Source organism: Chaetodon trifascialis, chromosome 4 (assembly GCF_039877785.1).
Source record: "Chaetodon trifascialis isolate fChaTrf1 chromosome 4, fChaTrf1.hap1, whole genome shotgun sequence".
Taxonomy (NCBI): domain Eukaryota; kingdom Metazoa; phylum Chordata; class Actinopteri; order Chaetodontiformes; family Chaetodontidae; genus Chaetodon; species Chaetodon trifascialis.
Window position 1 is genome coordinate 29476541 of NC_092059.1, and position 19758 is coordinate 29496298.

The 19758-nt window shown below is 39.9% G+C and overlaps 1 protein-coding gene across 6 annotated transcripts in view; it reads left to right on the forward strand.

Annotated features, from left to right (window-relative positions):
- The window catches only part of ptprfa (protein tyrosine phosphatase receptor type Fa), a 365864-nt gene extending 347739 nt beyond the window's left edge, over positions 1-18125 (forward strand). For 5 of the 6 annotated variants that reach the window (XM_070961026.1, XM_070961028.1, XM_070961029.1 and 2 more), the window contains 5 exons: positions 2956-3082; positions 12906-13031; positions 13659-13813; positions 14839-14974; positions 15311-18125. In XM_070961026.1, coding sequence (XP_070817127.1) covers positions 2956-3082; positions 12906-13031; positions 13659-13813; positions 14839-14974; positions 15311-15379 — 613 coding nt within the window. In that variant the 3' untranslated portion in view covers positions 15380-18125. The remainder of the gene's footprint in view (positions 1-2955; positions 3083-12905; positions 13032-13658; positions 13814-14838; positions 14975-15310) is intronic. The other variant, XR_011602126.1, reaches the window with a different exon arrangement.
- Positions 18126-19758: the final 1633 nt, after the last annotated feature.

A 19758-nucleotide genomic window follows, 5' to 3' on the forward strand; every position in this document is an offset into this window, starting at 1 on the left:
TGTTATTATAAGGCTATTACAGTAATTACTAATCATACTATTATTATTATCATTACTACGACCTCTACCTCTACATACACAACTTTATTATTGCATATGTATTAAAGAATACACTGCACCCAGCAACATTCCAACATTCAACTTGCTTTACACAACTGTTACACCAAATGTGTTTTTTTTATTTAATTTATTTTTTATTTTTATTTATTAATTTTGTTTATAAATTAATTAATTTACTTAATTATTTGTTTCCATCATCATTATTATTATTATTATTATTATTATTATTATTATTATTATTATTATTATTATTAGTTATCTACACATTTTTTGTATATAAAGGGGAAAAGAAGGGAAGGAAGACAAAAAAAAGGGGGGGAAAGGAGGACATATGGAAAAAAGACAAATGATTAAATGACTGAATGATAAAGATACCCACATAACCTTCCCACCCACACGAGCAAACCTCCTCCCACTGGATCTCGTGGTTATCAAAGATGAGTGAGGCGGGAGGGGTCCCCAGTCGGCCAGTTCCCTCCCCAGGGTCTGGGGGCGGCTGAGCGTGATTCTACCCCTTCCTCCCTTCATATGACTATTTGATTGAATAAAGAAAAAAACTACATACATATTTCCTCACCCAAACAAACAAACCCCCTCCCACTGGGTCTGGGGGTTGTTTGTGATGGGTGAAAGCGGGAGGCGACATCCGTCAACCAGCTCCCTCCCCAGGGTCTGGGGGCGGCTGAGTGAGGTGTTTCCCCTGCCAAAAATGCCATAATCAAAAACTAAAGAATCACAAAAACCACTAAAACTTGACATAGATAAACTCAGTTTAAGACAGAGGGGGGTTGCCCCATTGTTTATTTACTATTATTTATTTATCTCAATGTTAATTTAATTTTTCAATTGTTTAGCCCAACCCCCTCGTAAATTTTTCCTTTGTACATTTCCCCAGCACAACTACTTTCAAGCCATCTCTCATCTTCTATCTCTCAACACACGCACACTTCCACACACTTATGCCACAAAGCTGGTCAAATCATAATGAAACAAAAGCAACACACACAAACTCACACTGCCCTTCAACACCCTCAACATACAATGTGAAAATACTCCAGTGGTGCCTGCTCATCTCTGTTTTGTTTGTTGTTTTTTGTTTTGCCATGTCTTCACTGTGTTATTTGGATGCTTCTGTCATGTCTCATGTCTCAAAGGCTTTCTGATTCTGATGTCACGTGTTTTGTCCTGTATTGCATCACTTAATTAAAAAAAAAAAAAAAATGAAGAAAACTCCACAGGGCCCGTAGGTGGGTCCTGTGTTATTTGTTGTAGAGGGAAAGTTTATTTGAAGTTTGTATTTTATGTGTACAGAATGAACAGGGGAATACTGCATTTCAGTGGAATCAGTGGCAATCAACCAGCTAATGCATTGATTAAAGCTGCAGTAGGTAACTTGTATGAAAGCAATTTTTTGTCATATTTGCTAAAACTGTCCCTGTGCCCCAACAGCAGTACATGAAACATGTAATCTGGTAAAAAAAAACACAGCTCCATTGGTCCCACCTACTGTTCCTACAGCGATTTGCAAGAATCCACCACGCCCAACACAAAACAACCAATCAGAGCCAGAGGAGCATCACTACTCACACACGCTGCGAACCACCCCCTTCCTCCGCTCATGTTGCCAGCTGCCGCTCAGTCAAACAGCTCTGTGAGCAGCATCAGGAGGCCAGTGAAAGCTATGGTGGAGCAACAGGTTCCCGCAAAGGACAAACTGCCCATACCGCCACTGCCAACAACAGCATATACGGCCAAGACAACAAATAACCATAAAGCTGATATGGTGATTGTTACAGTAACACTCCGCAGCACATACGGTATGTTAGCAACTGTGATGTAGCGGCTGGGCAGAATTAGCTTGTTTCTGATGCTAAGGCTAATGTTACTGGTTGTCATGGCAGCTACGCTCCCACAGGGAGGAGGGGCTTGGAGGCAGGGCATGAGTGCAGCAGAGAGGGAGGGGGAATGACGTGGAACTTGTGTTGGTTCAAATTTTCAGGCTAAATCTGCTCTCTTCTCGATCTTACATAATGCAGCTTTAAAGAGGCAAATGAAAAAATTTCTGTCTTGTTATTTTGGTTGTTTTTGTGTTATGACGTGCATATTCTGAGTTTTGTATTTAGTTAAAATTTCACTAATTGACACAACTGTAAAGGTGCCAAGGAGTTTTCTACTATAATTGTAGTGCTGTGGCTCAAATGACATGATTAACAATGCATATGTACTGTATTCTATCGCATTCATTGAATTGACAGGTACTTGTGAGCACTAGTGCGTAGAGAACAGTGTTGCCAGATTGGGCAGTGTTCCCTTACTCAGACTGTTTTATATTTGCTTGGACAGGTAAAGAGATGGGCAGCTTGTGATAGTCAGGGCTACATTTTGGGTGGTTTCCCCCAGTGAAAAGTTAGAGGCTACACTTATTAGTATCATGGTATACCTTGATTTGTATCATATGGACTAAAAATCTCCCCCCAGAAAAGGAATTATTGAAAAATTGGGCTACTTCTACAACAATTGGCCATGCTTGAGTCTCTGATCAGCCTGTGCGGTGTTAGTGAAATCTGGCAAGAGTAAAAGGGGCCCTAAGCTCATTTTGCCTTCGGACTCCCTAGCAGGTTCATCTGGCCATGCATGTTCTCAAACATAACTCATCCATTCACAGCCTGGGCAAAACAAACTAAACAACAGTAAGTTAAAGGTTTTTGATGACTGTTCATGATGATATAGGTTTGAATGGAAATCATCATACCATCATGATCATGAAATTAAATTTTGCACTAGAACCACAGCTAAAGCTGAAGAGGAAGAATTGTGAAATTTAATTCAAATAACAACACTGCTGCCAGAACACTGAGAGATAAACACAGACATGTCTTTTTTTCTATTTTGCAGGCAGCAGAAAGCGTACATGGCCACCCAGGGCCCATTAGCTGAGACCACAGAGGACTTCTGGAGGATGTTGTGGGAACACAATTCAACTATTGTAGTCATGCTCACCAAACTCCGCGAGATGGGACGGGTAACATATCACAATCACACCTTATGTCATGTCATTAAGTATAAAACAGTCTCACATCAGATTAACTAAAATCAAAGCCTTAAATCATATCAAACAGTTAAAACATCTGGTTTTAGATATGTTACACTTAAAAAAACAAGAGTTCTGTGAATGTGCTAAGTCAGAGTAAAATTGTTTGGGCAAGAAATCCAGCTTGAAATCTACAAATTTTGTATGTATTTTAAAATTTGAACAAATTGAATTTAGTATTTTGGCATGATTGATCATGATTTTTAAGTTTATATCAAATGTATCTTGCCGTTTCCTCAAATCTAGCATTTAAAATGGTCTTAAAAAGCTCAACAATTTTGCCAGTACCTGCATTACACGTTGGTACTGTTTTTCTTGTGTAAAAGATGAGTAACTCTTAATACCAGCAATACTTCCATATAGTAATGATATACGTAATTAATGCCACTTAGCATAACAGTATACTTTAATATACTTAAATGCACTTGACTGTGCTATTTTGTCAACATTCAGTTGTAATATATTATAATGAAATGTACCCTGCACTTTATGTAAACCTAAATTATATTACCAAGTAACGTTTTTGATAATTATCAATATACATTTAGAATATTCGTTTAACACACTTTGAAAATGTAAATATGTTAAAAAGTGGGGTTCTTTTCAGTGTCTTACTTACAAAATAGTGTATTTAAATAATTAATAATGGGGTGTCTGAAAATAACTTGTGGTGTTAAGTATATTTTGAGTTTCATTTCTTTTATTAATACTATAACTACAAAAATCTGCATGTTGAAAATCAGTTTAAGTACAGAAATCATAGCACACTTGAGAACAATCAATATACATTTATATGTGGCATTTAATTTGTATCCACATACCTATCAGGCTCATTATATGAATAGATAGTCTTTGTTGTCCCTTGTGAAATGTATTTCCACAGCCTGCATATCGTCGCTGTCCGATAAAAAACACGTATCTCCACTTTTAACAATTTTGACTTTCCATTGGCTAAGGAATATTCACATTCTCCCCCAGCAACAGGTAGCATTGGGGATCCAAGTGACCAATGGAAAGACGTTTTATTACATCATATATTTAACATGTATCTCCATTGGGTGTCAGAAGTGTCCATCAATGCGCGTATCTCCTGCCTCTGGCGTTGCCTGTATATCAGATGATTTGTCATGTCCGTAAACACAGACTGTATACCGTCAGTACTTGGCAGACTTATTATAGCATCTAACGCTAGGCTAATGTTGTCCTTGCATCGAGCGATGCCGTTCAAAAACTTTTTATAACCATGACAGTGTTGTTTACGTTAGATTACTGACCGAGATGTATTCATTGACGTCTGATGTGTCTGTTATGTGCACTGTTTTCTCCTTTTCAGGCTAGACATGTCTCTCACGTTAGAGGAGCTATGTGCAATAGCAAAAGTAAAATACAGTAGAGCAGTTGAGGCAGAGAGGAGGGTCAGCAGCAGTGAAGCGACAGACGATAAACTCTGTGATTTCCTTGAACCGAGTCAGACTGATGCATGTGCGTTAATATAGTATTAGATGACTCTTCGCCTATATGGACTAATCTGATTTCAACACAAAATACCAAAAAAATCTTAGATTTAGGGTAATGTGCTATGTGGAAATGTAGGATAGCCTGCTATCAATAGTTTACGGATTTAGTGGGACATGAACGGGAGACTCGAGGCTCGTAAATGACCGGACATCATTGGAACGCATTATTTAAAAAACACATATGTCCAATGTCACTCACAACAACACACATAAATCCGATTAAAATACTAAACGGGTTGCTAATCACCATGTAACTATAGGTTTTCATTTCAAGTCCTAAGTGTGTCTAATTACTGTGTTTTGGGTTTAATTTGTAAGTTAATTGACGAGTTAAACACTTTTTTCATGCTCCTGAAAAAAAAGAGTTTTGGAGATACATGCTTTTTATCGGACAGCGATGATATGCTTATGTCTCACATGAATGAGACCTCACTCTGACTGTCACTATAGTCTCAATAGGATGACTCAAACCAAAAGGGGTGTGAGGAACAAAAGAATCTCATTATCCAAACCTTGTGGGACAATAGACATCAGAACAGCTTACTGGTTACAGGTCACATCCACTCTGTAAAATTTTACAAATGTACATGATGTGGCAAGACAAATGTCTCCCCAAGAGCCTCCCTTCAGTGCAGCCCATGGTTGCTACACTGGGCTTGTGGGCTTGTATACTTGTCGGAACTGAAAACCGCTCTTCCTGTAAGCATGAGAAATTACATCAACCAACCATTGTGACAAATGCTGCTATGAAAGTGGCTGAGGGGTTGAAGCTTTCTTCTGAGTCACCCCTGAACCCAAGCACACATGTGTGGTATTACGTCAATGCATTATGGTGACTGTCAAGAAAACACAAGTAGATATGAAGTGTTGTGCTCTCCTCTTAATTGAAGTTAAAAACAACCATTGTGTCTAAGTTGGTTTGTAAAGACACACTCATATTGATCAAAAAGGCCATGCTAAACTGGATGTGCTGTAAGGACAAATGTGCTTTGACTCAGGGTGCTGTTTGGGTGCCCAACAAGCAGCTTTCAGAAGACCACATTGTGACAGAGACAGTGTTATGCAGGCATGTTTGCATGTTAGGAAGAAGGAGAAATTAAGGAGTGCCTTGTTGCAGCTGCAGAACTGCTAGCACTGGACAAAGTAAAAGTGTCAGTTTGTCTCAAATAATTCATAGAGATGAACAGAAAACCTTTTGTAGAACTCAGTGATAGCGTGTGTAATTCGGCCTTCATGGTGGACATGACCAAGTTCCTCTCAGAGCTCAACCTCAAGCTCCAAGGTCCCAAACAGCTTCTCAGTTCTCTGCTTTCAAATGTGAAATAATTTGAAGTGAAATTTTAGCTGTGACAAATGCAACTGTGAAGGGGTAACACTGCATTTTCCTACTCTGCAAAGGGAAAAGCCTCTGTGGCATCTATATGCAGATAAGTGTGCAAAACTCCTTCGAGCATTTGGCGAGAGGTGTCAGGACATGAAAATAAAAAAAAAAAAACCTGTTACAACCCAGCTCACTAGGGGAAAGGAAGTAACACAAAAACAACCGATGGTAATGGTTGGAATTCATTATTTATTTAAATCAGTGTTTTAAATTGTTTTACTACACAAAAGGCAAAAGGCCAAGACAACAAAAAAGAGTGAGTGGGTGCTTTTCAAACAAATGAAAAAATCAAAACCAAAAGAGAACTCTCCAAAAATGAGAGCTTACCTTAACCACTCAAAACAGAAATAAAACCCTCTCAAACGAGGCCTACAGTAAAAGGTGAGAAACGAGAATCAAAATACAAAATGAAATAGCACCCCTAAGCCTAGTGAAGTTAACAATCAGAAAACTAGTGTGCGCAAAATCAATCCCCCTCTAACCTAGCTCAATTCGAGTCTGGTGACAACAAAAATATCAAGAGCACAAGCTCGGACAGAAACTACCACTGGCCACAGAATGCTTTTCTACAAGCGCCAAGGACTGGACACGCAAGATGTCAGCCACCGACTGCCAGGCTGAGACGACTCTTGTAGCCGGCAGGAAGTAACACCTTGCAGGCAATTGGGCAGCAGCTGGCTCGGAGAAGGAGTCCAGTTTCCACTCCCCTTCAACTGCAACCACTCACACACATGCAAGACACACACACAAAACACACACAAAATGGTGGCAGCCGTAACAAACTGATATTTGCTTCTCTGTTTAATGTGGAACCAGCTGATGTGCCTGACAACCAACAACAGGAAATCATTGTGCTACAAGCCATCAACCTACTAATGTGGGCAGTTCTTTTCAAAGCTGTCTTTTGCAAAGACTTGACTGACCAAAACCTGGAAAAGCAGCTGAGAGTAGCACCATGATCACCACCATCTGACATCAGATGCCTCACCAAAGAGAAGCAGTTCCAGCCATAGTAGAGTATGTGATATTATATCAGTAATTTAGTCTGGCCCCCGAAGGATGTTATAGGGATAGGGAAAAAGTAGTTCCTCACCCCTGCACTAAAGGATACCAACCCAATGGCAAGCCATGAAATACTGAAACTGCTGAGACAAAAAAAATTGTACTACTTGTACTGGCTGCCTTACCTTGGTCCAACTGAGACTGCAGGAAGTGAAGGACAAGCAACACAGACCAGGATATCAGGACATCCATGCCCAAACACCAGTCTAAAAGACTATCAAAGTTATGGAGTAACTGACTTGAGTGGATGGACCTCCAGCATAGCTCAACGTCTCACATACAGTCTCGTCTATCTGTTGAGAGACTGACCCCAGCAAGCATTGGTCGGACGACAATAACTGCAACATGGTTATGAGACCCCCTCTCTCTCCCTAAAAAGAGCCATTTCATCCTCACATTTGTTTTTTCTTGTGGACTAGTTTTATTTGAAAGCATTGAAATATTGGAAAATTATCAGAATGTCAGTAATGTCAGAATATGTTATCATACATTATCAATCAAAATTGCAGATGTATTGGTTATCCTGTTTGTGTTATAGATGAGTGGGTAAAGGTAAGATGGACAAAACATATTCAGAAACTCTAACACATTCTCATCCCAAGTAATCAAATACTGACACTGCTTTGTCATGCTCCTTTGCATCTCATACAGGTCCACAAAGTACCCTTTAATGTACTTAAAACTGCAAAATGGTAACAGTTATGACACAGTCTTAGTTTTGAAAGATTCATAGTTTGGTTAGGCTTAGGCACCAAGACTACTTGATTAGATCCCCAAGCTTCTGGGTGAAAGTCCTGTCTTTGATCTATTATGGCCTTGTTTGGTTAGGTTTAGGCACCAAAACCGCTTAGGTAGGTATAGGAAAGTATTGATGACTTTTGCTTTCACATGAGACAAAAACCCCAGTCTCCTGGATGAGGGTCTTGGGAATGACCTACCACTCTACCTTGACCTCCACCTCAGGTCATTGTTGCACCTTCTGCAGCTGCTATGAGCGTCTAACATTACCACAGGGTTTACACTGGAATTAGATGAAAGCCTGCATCTCATACAGATGCTATAGAGTACCTTGTACATCTGTATGAGATGCAGAGAGTTGTGACTGTAGTGTGTACTACCTTAATTTGATGTTGCATTCGTTGATAAAATGTCGGGGCACCACCTTCCTCAGCTAAGAAGGACTGCAGAAATTAACTGCTATAACACTGATAAATACTAATGAATGGACTAACACAGTAAACCAATCTGATAACCTGAAGTGTAAATTCTGGATACAGGGATCGTAGATATTCAGTTCAAAAGGACACCGTCTAACCAGGACTTAAATCAAAATATCATTTATTAAGCAGAATTGTGGATAATGGGTAATGTACCATGAATAATAACACAGAAGATGGGAGGTGATATGACAGAACACACAAGAAACTTATGGCAGCACAATGGTAAATAAATTGGCGATAGTGAGAGGCAGTCGAAAGGGAATAATGGGGACGCGAACGCAGAGTTAAGGGAATGAACGATTAATGGAGAGAATTTGGACGAATTGATTTACTCTTAACCTCACGGACCAACTCTTATTCAAACCTGCTTAGCGTGCCTACTTGGTTGCTGGCATCCCGTTGTGCTCTGCTCCGAACTGACTCGAAGATGCTCCAGATGTTCGTCCGTGGCTCGATCTGCTTGGTGATCTGGTGGGAGGCCCAGGCACCAAAGTGACGAGCTGATGCTGAACGGGGCGTCTCTGGAACTGCTTTTGTGGTGTCGGTTACAGATGAGGGACTGCTCCGGATGGTTGTTAACCGGACCAAGGATCAACAGCTGGCCGCAGGGTTTGGTTCGGTTGAGTCCGTGATGGATTATTTTAGACTGATAGTACAAATTAAGAGTCTCTTCGATGGCCAGTCGAAGAAGGCTACAAAATTAGTATTACTTGCCTAAATTTACTGATGTTAAAAACAAAACGTTTGGCTAAAGAGAAAGTTAACTTTAAAGCTTACGGCAAATTATAAGAATAAGTCTTCTGAAGATAATTTACGCTACTCGGAATGGCTTGGAGTAGCTCGAAGACGAAAAACTTAAGAAGCAAAACGACTGTGCAAAACTTAAGACAAAGAAGCAAGGAAAAGAACTCAGCTGAGAGTAACTAGAAAACAAAAGAACTACAAAAACAAAACTAACTGACTAACTAACTAACGCGTACTACACACAGTTTTTTAAAGGTCGCTCCGGGGCGTGTCGAAAGGGCAGGCCATCGAATCACGTGAGATGGTCTGTGACGCGCGATCGCCTCAAGGAGCTGAACTAATCAATGATTCATACGAGGGGCTCATCTGCTTCTCACTATGGTCAATCACATATAATTTCAATGACATTTCAATATTGTTCACAGCATGCATTAGACACTTACTATGGTTGGGTGACAACATTAAATGGTAATCATGGTACAGTTTCATCCCAACATGTATAATGATTCAATGTATAACTAATGCACAAATAAAGATACAGGAATAAAGAGGGCAGGCTATATTTGCCAAAAATGATTATCACGATTACGGTTATTTATTGATAAATGTGCCAAGTCAAGCATATTCACTCTGATGGTTAGGAAACTCTGGATGGCAGTATGGTTTTGTGGTGACAATTCAGACAAACTTTTATAAAACCGTTAAAATCACAACTTGGTCATACTTCAGGTCAGAGATACTGGGAAAACATCAATATCATGCGTACCCCGAGTCCTGCAAGTTGAAAACATGAAAAGTTAAGTTTAACATAAAAGTCCGGTTATCCTGGGGTATTGAGAAAAGCACACAAACATGAGTCACTAGTTGCTTCAAGGGATGTCCGGTTTACGACCCATCAGCATTTGCTGATGTTTGTGGACTCCTCTGAGGCCTGCCATTTGTCTCTTCAGGCAGTCTTGTTGTATGGAGTCCTCGGGCTATTGGGGGAGTAATTAGCATAGAGTGGGACATCCTGATTTAGAGATAGGCGTTGACCTTTTGGATCTCTTTCTTCAGTGTGTTAGTAAAGTAGTTTACTGAGCCAGACTTCCTGTCTCTCTTCGAAATCACGTTGCATTATAGGTAAACCAGATGGTCTATAATTCAATCAGTTGGTGGGTTTACACCTCCATCTCCCTTGAGTATCACCAGAAAAGGAGGGAAAGAAGGGGTCAGTTAAAGGCCGGTTCTGCTACATGACAAATTGTTAGTATTTGATGACCTGGGAATGAGACACTCACTTGATGAATTAGACTCAACTTTTCAGAAGGTTGATGTTAAAGTCCCCAAAAGAACGCATGCCTTTTCCTTGTTCCTTCTCAGCTCCACAGTAGAAAACATCATCATTAATGATACCAACATCAGTATCAGATGGATAATTTATTAAACCAATTCCAACCAAAACAGTTTTCCCACCAAAAGTACTTCCTTCAATAAACTGAAAATTGCTGCTCATAAAGATAGAAACTTCTCCACCCATTTTGTTTTTCTACATGAATGCACAGCATTATATTGTGAGTAGAAAGATACTGTCTTGCCATTAAGCCATGTTTCTGATAAAGCAAACACTGAAAATGTATGCTTTAAAGATTGATGATTAATGACAGACAGAGTTAGATGGTCAGACTTTTTTACCAAACTATGTTGTGGTGTAGAGTTTGAAAAAATGTTTGGCCTTGATCTAGCAAAGCAGTCATTATACATTATATCCTTGCTTTGATTAAGGTCATGCCTGGAACACCTCCCTAGGGAGGCGTCCAGGGGGCATCCGATGCCCGAGCCACCTCAGCTGACTCCTCTCGATCTGGAGGAGCAGCGACTCTACTCTGAGCTCCTCCCGGGTGACAGAGCTCCTCAACATATCTCTAAGGGAGCGCCCCGCCACCCTGCGGAGGAAACTCATTTCAGCCGCTTGTATCCGGGACCTCGTTCTTTCGGTCATGACCCAAAGTTCATGACCATAGGTGAGGGTAGGAACGTAGATTGACCGGGAAATCAAGAGCTTCGCCCTTTGGCTCAGCTCCTTCTTCACCACAACAGACCGGTACACCGGTACATTACTGCAGCCGCTGCACCGATCCGCCTGTCAATCTCACGCGCCATCCTTCCCTCACTTGAGAACAGGATCCCAAGATACTTAAACTCCTCCACTTGAGGCAGGAACTCTCCCCCAACCTGAAGGGAGCAAGCCACCTTTGTCCGGTCGAGAACCATGGCCTCGGACTTGGAGGTGCTGACTCTCATCCCAGCTGCTTCACACTCGGCTGTGAACCGCCCCAGTGCATGCTGAAGGTCCTGGCTCAAGGGAGCCAACAAGACAACATCATCCGCAAAAAGCAGAGACAAAATCTGGTGGCTCCCAAACTTGAACCCCCTCCGGCCCCTGGCTGCGCCTAGAAATTCTGTCCATAAAAATGATGAACAGAACCGGTGACAAAGGGCAGCCCTGCTGGAGTCCAACATGCACCGGGAACAGGTCCGACTTACTGCCAGCAATGCGGACCAAGCTCCTGCTCCGGTTGTACAGTGACTGTACAGCCCTCAATAGAGGGCCTCCAACCCCATACTCCCGGAGCACCTCCCACAGAATGACGCAAGGGACAAGGTCGAATGCCTTCTCCAAGTCCACAAAGCACATGTGGACTGGTTGGGCAAACTCCCATGAACCCTCAAGCATCCTGCGGAGGGTATAGAGCTGGTCCAGTGTTCCATGGCCAGGATGAGTAAAAGTAATAAAGTGTAGGCTATTTGAAATGTTATTCAGTCTAACATCACCTTTTAATTGTATGGATGCAATGGATGGAATGGCAACCATCACCATCGTCACACTCATGTAGGTAATCTCAACCTGTTTAATATAACTTGTCACCCCACAAAATAATGTAGAAAGCCATTAACATGCCACTTGCCTTTGGGCATAATGTTTGGTTACTACTGTAGGTACTAAGCTAGTTAGCCAGACATGCTAAAGTTTGCCTCTCATGTTGAAGCAGATAAAGACAGTTTAATCTATTCTTCACATGTTTGCTCTTGTGTTTTAGGGTTTTAAAAGACAACAAAATAGACGCCACCCTCCAAACTCTTGAGATACTGAGTATTACTCTCCTTAGAGCCACATTAACGTAGAGAAATGCAAAGACTGACAGGCCTGCTGTGCCTAGTTACTCTTACTAAACTATGATTGGACAGTTGCCGTCAGAGGAGGGGTTTATTGAAGGGTCAATTTCTATTGATTTGAATCTCAATTTTGAGGCTGTTCTGTAAATAGTTTTCAAATAAACAAAAAAATATATAAATTTCAGATTTAAGATAAATTTTTTCAGTGGATGTCGAGCACGAAACGCTGAAATGGATACGAACATGGAAAGTTTATTTTCAAAAAGTTGCCAGATGGGTCGACTGACAAGACCAAAGTTATCTGTGTGTGTTGTCGGTGTGAACTGAGTTATCACCGTAGCACATCCAGTCTGAAATACCACTTGATGGCCAAACGCACAACGAATGCTCCGCCGCCTCCTTGTCAAAACCAGGTGACAACGGATGGCTTTCGACAGAGGCATATGGATGCTATTATGTTCAAAGGAAACTTAAGGAAGGAAAGTTTAAGCCATGGTTTAACTGCACTATAGCCTGAGTCCTAGTTTATCGATAATAGCGATAATGTGCACTTTGTAACTTTATCTAGTATCACCCTACTGATTCCATTGGCTATTCCAAGTAAAACTCAAAAAGTCAGATATTCTGATTACATGCATCACATTTGTGATACATGTCCTTTCTCCTTTCTTTAGGAAAAGTGCCATCAGTACTGGCCTGCCGAGCGCTCTGCACGCTACCAGTACTTTGTTGTGGACCCCATGGCTGAGTACAACATGCCTCAGTACATCCTGAGAGAGTTCAAAGTCACAGATGCCAGGGTAGGTTCTCCTCAGTGAAGCTTTGCTGTTGTTGCTGAGACAGCAGCAGGAAGATGGTGTCAGCCCAGTTCACTGTAATTGGAAACGTCATCAATGTCTCACAGAGCATGCAGGCAGAGTGGTATTTTCTTTGCATACAGGGCTTTTTTTTATCCGTCTGCATCTTTTTAGCATTTGTGAATTTCACTCCAATCCAATATTGCTTTGAGGCACTGTACCTTAGTAAGAAACAGGATTTTTCTTCATGAAACTCAGATTGACACAAAAATAGTTTTTGTGACACATTTTCTGACACATTAGACTTAGACCTTTTTTTTTTTTTGAGTATTTGATTTTATTTTACATTCTGACTATTTTCTCAACTTTACTTTGAAATTGTACCTGCTATATTCTTGCTTGTGTGTCAGTGTTTTCAAAATAAAAACAAAATTTTAAATAAGATAGTTTGGGGTTAAAGAAAACTCTGAAGTCTGTATCAAGTAAAGTGAAGGATTATAGTAATTCCTTTATCCTTGATAATGTGTTACCCCCCAACTCTGGTGTGTATTGCAGCTAACAGGAGTGGGCTATAGATTTGAGTGTGAGTTACTTGCAATATCTATCTCCTTTTCCTGTGTTGTTTGTTAGGATGGTCAGTCAAGGACCATCAGACAGTTTCAATTCACTGACTGGCCAGAACAAGGAGTGCCAAAAACTGGGGAGGGATTCATCGACTTCATCGGCCAAGTCCATAAAACTAAGGAGCAATTTGGACAAGATGGACCAATCACTGTGCACTGCAGGTGGGTGGGTGGGTGTTGGTCTGTGTGCGTGTATGTGTGCCCATGTATTACTTATGTTGTGGGGACATAAATCTGTTTACATAGTCACATTGTGAGGACTCACCGAAATGCAGGTCACTATAATGTAAATCATTCAATTTTAGGATGAAGACTTGGGTTAAGGTTAGGTTTAGATAAGGGTTAGGTTAAGGGCTCGAGTTAGGCAAGTAATGGTTCGGGTTATGGTGTGTGGGTTTTTTTGTTTTGTTTTTTTTTTATTCCTAATGTGAAGTTGACTTTGTTGCATATATGCATGTGTCCGCAGTGATGGGGGTGGACTGCATGATACTGAAGTGTGGCCCCAACATTTTGTCCACTTCATTTACATGTATGAAGGAGCTAAAATATTAGAAGTTATACAAATTGGTTATGAGATCTGAAATCCAAGCAGAATCTCTAGGCTTAAGCAAAGTAATAATACCTGTATGTGTTGGTATTGTTATAAAGATATTTGAGTGTTGATGAAATGCTACTTGATCATGAGAAGGGTATGGAAAAAAAGATTTAAAGAGAAAAAAGACGTCTTTTGTAAATTAGCTGTATGTTTGTTCCCTGCCTAAGAACACAACTCTGTATGTCACGTGTTGGATGTATAGATTAATTATGACACAATGGCAATCAGTCACAGCTTTAAGTAATAAAGTAATATTTTCATTTTATATTCCACCTGAGTCTCAAGAAGTGCAGACCCATTTCAAAAAATGGAGCAGATAGTGACAGTAAATGATTAACATTAGTTCTCATTAAAAGGCAGGAAGAGAGTATTCGATGTAGGCTCTATACTATGAAACTGTGCTTATCTTGACCTGTCAACATCTGTTATTGCTTTGCATTTTCACATTTAAAGAATCATTACCGTACATTCAGTAGTGAACATGAGACAATCTAACTTCCAGTCAACAAAAATACACACAAAATGTATGTGTGTGATCAACTTTATGATGTGTAATGAGTGTAAAGAGTATCATGATGTGTGTGTCCACCAGTGCTGGTGTTGGGCGGACGGGTGTGTTCATCACCCTGAGCATCGTCCTGGAGAGGATGAGGTATGAGGGAGTGGTTGACCTGTTCCAGACCGTCAAGACACTCAGAACTCAGAGGCCAGCCATGGTGCAGACAGAGGTATGATATACTGCTGCTGGAGTGCATGAGGGGCAGGACATAAAAGATGACAGAAGAAAATGTCATGTCAATAAGAATAGAGCATAGAGAGGTAAACAAACCACAACATTACAGCATGTTAAATTGATTAATTGAAAGTTCGTAATATAGCAGTGCATGTTCACAGCTTTATTCCAATGCCCTCACATGGTGAAAACCATTGCTTTAACTAAATCTACAGAAGTTACATTTCACCACCACACTTTGATGTTTGATGCACCATTTTTACATTATCAGCTGATGTAACCCTTATGATTTATTACTGGTTAACTTATGGTTTCCCACTTTTGTCACTAGGACCAGTACCAACTGTGCTACCGGGCTGCTCTGGAGTACCTCGGAAGCTTTGATCACTATGCAACATAACCCCACCCCAAGGGACACCCTCAGAAGAGTTCAGTGTCTCCTTTGAGCCATATCCACTCAGTTCCATCAGTCCCTGCGGCCTGATGAGGAGGCTACAAGGAGGACTGATGAGGTTATCACAGCAGGAAACAGGAGATTGGAAGGAAGAGGAGAGAGGGAAGGACAACCTCCTCTTCGACTGGTGCCATGATTCTGCCACAGACCCTTCACCAAAACGTCCCAAAAACCAACCCTGAAAGACTTGTAGTCATGCCTTGTTCTGATTCTTGACTGAATACTCCTGTCACTCCCCAATTTCTGCCTCCTCCTAATAGCAAAAACTATTTTTCTGCTATTTTCAATTATATTTATCATTACAATGTTATGAATATTTAGATTTTATTTTGTATTCACTTACACTGGTTATTATATGTCTTAATGGGTCTTTTTTTAAATGTGCTTATCTTTTTATTATTTTATTAGCACAAAGGACATGTATTTTCAACATCCTCTGAATTATTAATACTGGAGAGCGTATAGTCACAGCTGCTAATAATTGTTTTTTGTCCATAGATATATTATGATGTTACCATTACTCAGTTTGTCTTATTTAGGGGGAAATGTGGGTTTTGACTTCCTGTCTTCACATTCAACAAACTGATGATAATGATATGGATGATGATGATAATGATATTTACCACACAGAGCAAATAATCAGATAAAGTTTGTGAACTGCAGTATGAAATAAACCAATTACACATGCAAAGACTATTCACATCTGAACGACTGCGAGCATGTTAGAGTTTCTTGTCCTCTTAAAGCCTTCAGAGATGTGGAGACTTCCAACAAAAGAAATATAGAGCTGTTGAAAAGGTTGTGTGCACCATAGTTTTCACATGTCTTCTGAATGTGCACTCGGGTTGACTAAGCACAGACAGCGACTGTGTGTGATGATTATGTCAAATGCTGATCACATGCTCCATCCATGAGAAAAAAAAGAAATCCATTATGGCATCAGGGAAGAATTCCAACACTCCAAATTATGACAAGGTGTAACTGAGAGCATTAGACTAAGACCCAATGCTGAACTTTAAATTCAATTGGTTTAGTTGCTCAACCTTAAAGGATAAAACTGACTTTATTATATGATTTCTTATTTTTAAGAAATTCCATGAACACATCAGACCAAACAATGTGTTAGTCTGTCTCTCAATACTTTCTGACTTCCCTGTCTGTGACTCTCAGCACCAGGCCCATTGGTCATAATTGAAAACATGTATTTTAAAAGAGACTCACAAATATATAGTTTAAGTTTAAAAGAAGGCTGATCAATTCTTAGGTTGACACTGTGGTAAGTTTTTGGGGCAGCAGGATAGGGTTGAACTGATTCTAAATAGTGTGTGTGTGTGTGTGTGTGTGTGTGTGTGTGTGTGTGTGTGTGTGTGTGTGTGTGTGTGTGTGTCTGTTTAGGGTAATGAAGGAACACGTCATCTAGTGTGACAGTGTGGTTCACTGATGTACTTGAATCATTTTTGGACCACAGTATGGCACAGATGACCAAGAGGTCAGTGTCAGGCTTCTATACACAAACAATTCTTGTTAGTAGATGCATTCATTGTTGGTCCAGGTCTGCACATGGGATTTCTTGACATTGGAAAAATTTAGAAGATGATACCTAATCTACCTTTACCTTTAAACAGGCTATTTTTAAACCTAACACAGTTCACAGATGAATTTTAAAAAATTTTCAAGGGTTTGGAAGAATGCTCGGGCACAATTAGATCACATGAAAAAATCTGAAAGTATGATGAAGCTGTTCAACGCAATCACTCATATCCCTCCGTTGCTTTTAGCCAAAGTTACTTTAAGTAAGCTTAGCTTAGCCAAAAATATGTCTCCCTCTACCATACAATCTGATATTCAGTGTTTATAATCATCTCACAAAATTGGCAGACATAATGGTAATACAGCCCCAACTTCAAAAAAAGTTGGGATGCTGTGTAAAATGTAAACAACAGAATGCAATAGTTTGCATATGACCTGTGTTTACCAATATACCTTACGGTTTTACATAGTAAACTGCTTTATGAAATGTTCCCAGCTCCATGTCCTTTCTACAATCATGTGTTCACAAAGTGGTGAACCTTGCTCCATCCTTGCTTGTGAACGACTGAGCCTTTTGAGGATGCCTCTTTCATGCCCAATCATGATACTATCACCTGTTACCAATGAACCTTTTTACCTGAGGAATGTTCCAAACAGGTGTTTTTGGAGCATTCCACAAATGTTGTGGTGAAGAAAAGTCAGTATGGACAGTGTACCATTACATTGTGGACCACATGCTGCATGCAACACAACTTTGACATCATACAGGGAAGTGATGTAGTGATCCTCACACTTTTCTGACTTTCCCATTCATCTTATGACCTGCGCCTTTCTGTTCGCATCCATGTCTTAACACAGACAAGATACATAAACAGATGGACTGGATCCCCATTCATGATATATCACAGCTCAAATATTTTGTCACTGAGTTGCAGACGGACAGAGAACTGAGCGCAACATCAGTGTTCATTGGTGGATCTCTGTAGTTTTCAGTTGAGATGACAAAGTGGGGTGGACCATATGACAAATTAATTTCACAGAGTAAAGCTGAAGGGGTCTTATCTGTTGTATATATGATCTGTTTTCTATTTGTTAATACAAAGCAGAGAAAAATGTCTTGAAAACCTTGATGTTAATAAAGTTGAATAATTGGGTTTTTAAAATAGAAGTTGTCGATTTCTTTCACTTCTCAGCTGTGAAAACATGGTGTGTGGTGACACTTGATGGACATACAGCCCTTTCTGTTTCTCTGAGGAGGAATACACTTCCACACTCTTCTTTCCCTTCCTTTATTCTCTCCCTCTTTCACATCACTCTCTTCTTTTTCTCTGTTGAGTAGCGTTTCAGCCCAGATTAGCAGTGTGTCACATTTATGAAGAACATTTCATGGTGATCAGACTGAATTAGTATCAGGAGATTCGATTTATGAATTCTGAAATGACTCTTTGATTATCTAGAGCTTTGTGTAAAAGACATTTTATTGAGTCAGAAAATATTTTTTACAAAAAAGTCACAGGACTATTTAAGGACTATTTTAATTCCTACAAGGCTCCATCAAAACTGGAACATGTTCCAGAGAGACGTTTTATATTCCTGAATTTTTTGTAACAAAAATCAGTGCTGTACTTTACTTGCAATGTGATATTGTACAGTGCTGGAAAAAATATTTAGATCTTTTACTTAAACAAAAGCAGCAATATCTGTCTAAAAATAAATAAAAGCCCTGGAACGAAAATTCTACTCTAGTAAAATTGCATTTTGTATTATCAGCAAAATGTGTTGAGGTGCAGCTGATTTTAACTGTGTTTAGTAGTTTGGCAATGTGTCATATTTTAGAAGCTGATTGTATTTTGTATGTGAATTCTTAATATGTAAAGTGCTACAGAGCTGCCAGATACATGTATTAGAGTCAAACACTTCATGTGTTTGAATCAGTGCTGTCAATCGATTAAAATATTTAATCACGATTAATCGCATGAATGTCATAGTTAACTCGCGATTAATCGCAAATTAATCGCACATTTTTATCTATTCTAAATGTCCCATTAATTATCATTTTAATACTGTAATTAACATGGAAAAGTGGATAGGCTTGCTTTGTGCAAATGTTTTTTTATTGAAAACAACAACAGGGTGATCCAAAATAAAGTTACAAAGTGCACATCATTGTAAACTAGGACTCAGCCTATAGTGCAGTTAAACCATGGCTTAAACTTTCCTTCCTTAAGTTTCCTCTGAACATACAAGCAGTCAGACTATAATGCTCTTCTGTTTATTCACCAGAGGCTGATCAACCCAGCCTCTTATTTCTCTCCAGAAAGAATGAACATTACTTGGCTATGGCTGCAGTAAGCTTGTTCTTAGTTGCGGTATCCATATGCCTCTGTCCAAAGCCATCCATTGTCGCCTGACAAGGAGGCGGCAGAGAATTCCCATTCGCTGTGTGTTTGGCCATCAGGTGGTATTTCAGACTGGATGTGCTACAGTGATAATTCAGTTCACACCGACAATACACACAGATAACTTTGATCTTGTCAGTCGACCCATCTGGCAACTTTTTGAAACTAAACTTTCCATTCAGAATCTTGTTCGTATCCATTTCGGCGTTTCGTGCTTGACATCCACACAAACCGGTAGCTTACTGTTTTACAGCTAGCGAGTGCAAGACCAATTGTTTTGTTTCCGGTTTACAATCGGATCCTGTAGTTTACCTAACGTTACTACCAGTGGCCACAGCTTAGAAAAAAACTACAAGTTCACTAGGTCACAAAGAGCATTAATCGCGCAATAAAAAA